The sequence below is a fragment of the Prosopis cineraria genome, unplaced genomic scaffold (genome assembly GCF_029017545.1).
Source record: "Prosopis cineraria cultivar Desert tree isolate PC_DT_omini unplaced genomic scaffold, ASM2901754v1 PC4, whole genome shotgun sequence".
Taxonomy (NCBI): domain Eukaryota; kingdom Viridiplantae; phylum Streptophyta; class Magnoliopsida; order Fabales; family Fabaceae; genus Prosopis; species Prosopis cineraria.
In genome coordinates, this window is record NW_026555335.1 from 5,520,913 (window position 1) to 5,526,328 (window position 5,416).

General features: G+C 37.7%; 1 protein-coding gene across 2 annotated transcripts; it reads right to left on the reverse strand.

The window, feature by feature from the left end:
• Nucleotides 1-473: 473 nt before the first annotated feature.
• On the reverse strand, nucleotides 474-5,125 carry LOC129309107 (protein PSK SIMULATOR 1). Of its 2 annotated transcripts, XR_008592841.1 has the most exons (3): nucleotides 2,623-5,125; nucleotides 1,931-2,014; nucleotides 474-930 (listed from the first exon to the last, which is right to left on the reverse strand). XR_008592841.1 is itself a non-coding variant. In XM_054950486.1 (2 exons), exon 1 carries the CDS (start codon nucleotides 4,416-4,418, stop codon nucleotides 2,655-2,657), a length of 1,764 nt encoding a protein of 587 aa, XP_054806461.1. In that variant the 5' UTR covers nucleotides 4,419-5,124; the 3' UTR covers nucleotides 1,805-2,510; nucleotides 2,623-2,654. The 2 variants fall into 2 exon arrangements, 1 of the variants encoding a protein (XP_054806461.1); XM_054950486.1 differs by lacking the exon at nucleotides 474-930 and having other exon boundaries at nucleotides 1,805-2,510; nucleotides 2,623-5,124.
• Nucleotides 5,126-5,416: the final 291 nt, after the last annotated feature.

The following is a 5,416-nucleotide window of genomic DNA, read 5'->3' on the forward strand; positions in this document are numbered from 1 at the left end:
AATTAAGGTTTTCAGATAGAACGTATTATCAATTCAACAAATGAAGAGGAGGCTAGATTTAAATGGAAAGGAGGCCATTAAAGACAATAAAAAAGTATATTTACACAAAATTGACCCAAAAACCAATTTGGTGACCAATGATGACCCTAAAAGCTTAGGTGGCGGCCAACCACTAACTCTTCCCTTCATTGAACTCTCTGCCTCCATCACTAACTGAATAAGATTTTCCCTCTGTCTTTATATATATAATATTTTAAATTTAATTATATAAATTAATAAAAGTTAATTATTTAATTAAAAATACAATAACATTCTAATTTTGCTATTAATTATTATAAATAAAAAATAAATATTTTTTTAAAGTAAATTAATAACAGTATTTATATTTTTTTTTCAATTTAATAAAAGTATAATAGCTCATTCATTAAAAAATATACTAACAACCTCTTATATTTAAAGATAAAATTTTTTTTAAAATATCTCTTATTTATAGAGATGGAGGGAGTAATAGTTTTTCTTTTTTCCTTTTGACACGATTAAAAGATGAATTTATTATGTTCAATTAATTAATGTGAGAAAATCAAGAAGGCAGTGGTGGTGGAATGAGATCTTGGTCTACAATGCAGCGGTGAGTCACATTGTTTGCCATACTATTCATGTGTGGCTGAGCTTCGAAGAAGAGTGAGGAACACAAAAATGAAGGAGAAAGAATCTCAAGGGAGAAAGGAGGTTGATTGTGCAGGTGCGAAGCCACACAAACTGAGAGATTAATGGCATCCAACTACTACACAAACAAGTCCTTGAAAGCTCTTTTATTGTCGGAGTGAATGCCCTCTTCTACCCAATACCCACTCATTCATTCTTCTCTCCCACTGCTATTAGCTTCCCCCTTCAAACCCTGCTATCTCGTCATCAAACTTCTTAACTTCCCTGTTTCATCCATTTCACTACCTCAGAAATCTATACCAGTTACTGTAGCAGTGTCTATATTTTACACTCAGTTCAGACACGTGTGTGTTTGTATGTAAAGATGGAGAGGTAGTGCAAGGAAGAGAAGCAAAATGAGGAAGGGGTTAATGAAGATCCATCTTGGTAATAAATGATTCACAGTGACAGCGAGGCTGATACTGGTGGATATTGGCTGTTCTTTAATGTGAGTGTCACAAAAAAAAAATCTCTTTTTCATGTTTCATAATACTCCTCCGGTTTTATTCACCAAGAGAAGAGAAAATAATTTTTTAATTCTATTTGTAAATTGTATTATTAATTTTTATTATTACTTGTTTAACCCTCATTAAATAGAAGGAGAGAGAGAGTAAGTGTCTTTTTATATTTGGAGGTATTAAATTCTATGTTTCTTATTTTGCTTTTGCACGTTACCAGCGCACTCATTAATGGTCAAATAATACTATTCATTTAAACAACGCTAGGGCATGCTAGGAAAGTATCCTTCCAATATTATTTATATCTTACTCTCAATATGTTTTATTAAAATTAATAAAAATTTTAAAATTCATTAATTCTGTTTTAAATAAAATATGTTCTTTACTTCATCCTCATTAAAATACATATTTTAACAACATATTTTTTCTCTTTAATATTTAATGAAAAGTAGAAGAAAAAATTTATAATAAAAATTTAATAATATAACTTATAAATAAAAAAAAAAACTCTTTTTATTCTATAAACAGAACTAGAGAAAGTAAAAGATTAATTTACAAAAAATTAGATTATTTAATAATTAATAATTTCTTTAGCATATCTGAAAGTTGTTCGTGTGACACTTTTTATGAAACAAAGAAAGTATATTAATTTTAACTTACTTTTATTTTACTTATAATATAATATGCTTTTCCAACTCAATAACCTGTATTTGAGCACTCAATAAATTTAAGCACAGTGGGAAAGCAAATCAAGCTCTAAACGACACCTTTGACAACATGAAACTCCACTTTCATCAGTTAGGTAATCCCGCTCTGACCTGCCTCTGGTCACTTGTCATCCCTGTCTGCGACTATCATGAAAACGCATTTCATCAGTTAGAATTCACACGAAGCACTCAGTTCATACGAAGAACAAGCATTTGTATTATTTGAAACATTGAAATCATGCAGTGGCTTCCTCTCACTTTCTAAACTAAATAATATAACTCTTTGAAAAGAAAAATGAACAAGACCAGGCAAAAGGGGGGGAAATATAACTAGGTGACTTTGACCAGAATACAAGGCTGTTGAATAGAAATAATGAAATGCGAGTGCAGAAATAGATCAGCAGCAGCTGGAGCAAGTAGGACATCAATTATAGTGTCAGCTATCCATGACAACAATTCTAGCAAAGGCATTGTGACGCTGCAAGAAGTTGCAGATAGCCAGATACTATAAGAATAAAAAGCAGCAGGAAGCAAGCTGTACATAAACATATTTACAAGCTCAGCGTGAACTTTTTCCCCCTTCAATGAATATGATTGCTTGTATACTTCAGCAGTCGATTTGCAATTAAATTCAGCTATACTGTCATCATGTATTCAACAAATGTTAGACCTCAACTTGCAAAGTTTGGAATCCCACATCCTATATAACTAATAACTTCATTAAGGTATTCCGAATCCAGGAAAATGCTCACCTCATACAGCATTTCAAAAGTTTAGAATGTACTCAATTGAGGTAAGATGAACTACACTGCATTTGCCATTCCATGCAATCTTCAAAATCAAAGCTGCTCGCACAATCAAGTAATGCATTCTGTTGATGCTCATACCGACAAATGTAATTCAACCCGACCAGAAGGTCACACATGGCTTCCTCTGCCTTTACCCTATCAGCAAAGTATAGAGTCTGAAGTAACAGAATATTTGACCTGCTAACAATTTGGTGTTGCTCAAAATTGCGCTCACTTTGCCATCTGATCATATTATGCGCGAGTGGCGCAAGCCACCTAAGGATCCCGTCAAGAGTCTCCTTCCAGTCATGAGCAAGAGGAGCATCATATATAGCCAAATTCTTGACATAGGACTTCAATTTGGTCCGAAGAGATAATCTTAAGCTTGTTGGAAGCATCTGGTATAGATCATCCCGAGCTTCCTCACCAACTAAATGTGGATAACGGAGCAGCTTCTCAATGACAAGTATGACATTAGCATAGTGCAATGCCAGAGCTGAACCTCCAAGAGTGGAAGGAGGAGCATAAGCTGCTAATCTACTTTTGGGACCAAAGCTTGAGTTACTTGAAACGCCAGGTTTGATTCGTCTTAGGTCTCCAGTGAAAGAAACACCACTATGGGCATGATTTAGACCACCAGAATGGCAAGAGCTTTCCCTTTTCATTCCATTACCTGAAACATGGCAGTACTGATCCTCACGATAAACAACATCGTCATCGTCATCAAATCTAGAAACGGAGCTGCTCAAACTCAAGCATTCCATGAAAAGTCTCCCAGGGCTTGTCCCACATGGAAAGCCAAAATCTTCTGGCCGCAAAGATGCTAATTCACCTCTCCTCACATCTAGCTGACCCTTACGATTAGCTCCTTTTCTCTCCAAAGCTGGTCTTCCAACTGGCCCTGAATGACATCCATTTTTTCTGCTTTGGTTGCGTTTAATCTGGCCAGACACAAATCCATTTTCATTGTCCATAGGAGGTGAAACTCCACCAAACCTAACACTGTTCTTCCTTAATGCTGCATCGCCAAAGATCACCGAGATCCTACCATAAATTGTACACACAGTTCTGGCCAACAATTCCACAACCTTATCATAAGTCTGATTCCAAATTGAGACATCCTTGAGATGCCGCACATCCTGCTTCTGCCACATAAGTTTCTGTTCAAAAGCCCGCTTACTCTCCTCGTGCTGATTATGTTGAAACTTCTTCACTGCTTGCTCCAACTCATTCAACACCTCCATTTCACTATACAAATTTCTAGTAGCAGTCACATACCTGTCCATCTTCCTCACCATCCCTTCCATATGCTTGACCAGAAACCCCAATTCCTTCACATCAATCACCCCACTAACAATATCCCCGTAGACATGCTCAAACCCTTGCAGGGCTGGTTCGGAGCACTTTTTCCCCAATCTTGAAACCACGCTTGCCACGCGGTTTAGCTCCTCGAGCTTCTCCGCGAGAGCCAGCTCGAGAAGATAAGCCTCGTCGGAGGAAATGAGGTTGTTAACACCCTCAGAGGTCAAGATCTCGTTCCTGAGCTTTGAGATCTCGGACTCCGCGAGGGATTTGTGGAGGTGAACGGTTTTCGACATTACATTTGCTACTTCAAAAGAAAGAATGCCAATTACTTGTTTGTCATCTGACCTTTTTGGGTGGTTCTGTCTTCTCTTCGTTGAAGTCTCGAGAAGAAGCGCTTGCTTGAGATTAGCGCTCACGTGGTTACCCATCTTTACAATCCAAGTTTCTGCAACCATAGCTGCCAATTCCACCAATTTGCTCCGAATCTCCGGTCAATTCAAAAACCCAATCTGTTGTCGTTCTGGGAAAACCGGAAATCAAAGCTGCTGAAGCTATTGTGAAAGCGCGCGAGACCCTTGCGGAGAAGAAGACGAACCCATTAGCATATGAAAGCTGCGAACTTTCATCTTTGCCCCTCCTTTTAGCAATCAATCTGCACTTGAATTCTGATGGGCATGCGACTTCCTCGGCGTGCAGCGATTGGAAGGAAGAGATAGTGGAGGAGTCAGATAGAGTGCTGAAGAAAGCTCAAACATGGGTCACAGAGAAAGCAAATTGACATGATGGGAAGCCAAGGGAAGCCTGGCATGCGGCGCAAATCGAGCAGGCGTGGGTCGAACGAGAATGGGTGTAATCAATTGAGTTTAAGCGGCAAATGATAGCAGAGAAAAGCAGAGAGAGAGAGAGAGATTTAAATAATAATAATACAAAGCGCTTTGAATTTGGGAGGGGAAGGGGAAGAATCAAAAGCAAGGCCAAGGGCTATTGTTTGCCAGATTTGAGGGAGTTCTCTCAGCCCCTGGTCTTTCTCAAAGGTAGTATCAGAATTTTGAAAAGTGATCTGAACACTGACGGGGTTTTTAAATTTGGACGTCCTCGACATTCAGTTTCAGTTCGTAATTTTTGCAAAAAGCTGCAGCCATTTGGAGAGAGTAAACAGGGTAAAAAACAGAAACACGAAAAATTAAGATCAAGGAGAAGCAGAATCTCTTAATTAATTATTATAATTGTCTTTTAACCTTTTTTCTCTCTTTCCTGTCAGTTAACTGTTTATTTGAATGGCAGTGACCTTCCCTTTTTGGGAAGCTGACCTAAAATCTCCAATTCTTTCCCAGAAAGCATGCAAGTTAAAAAATGGAGAGATGTTTTGCCTAATGGGTGAAATTGTTTTCATGTCAACAGCTGGAGGAACCGCGGTATTTATGAAATGACGAAATAATAATGAAGGAGCAGT

Coding starts and splice junctions, on each gene's coding strand:
- LOC129309107 (XM_054950486.1), bottom strand. CDS start 4,418: ATGGTTGCAGAAACTTGGATTGTAAAGATGGGTAACCACGTGAGCGCT.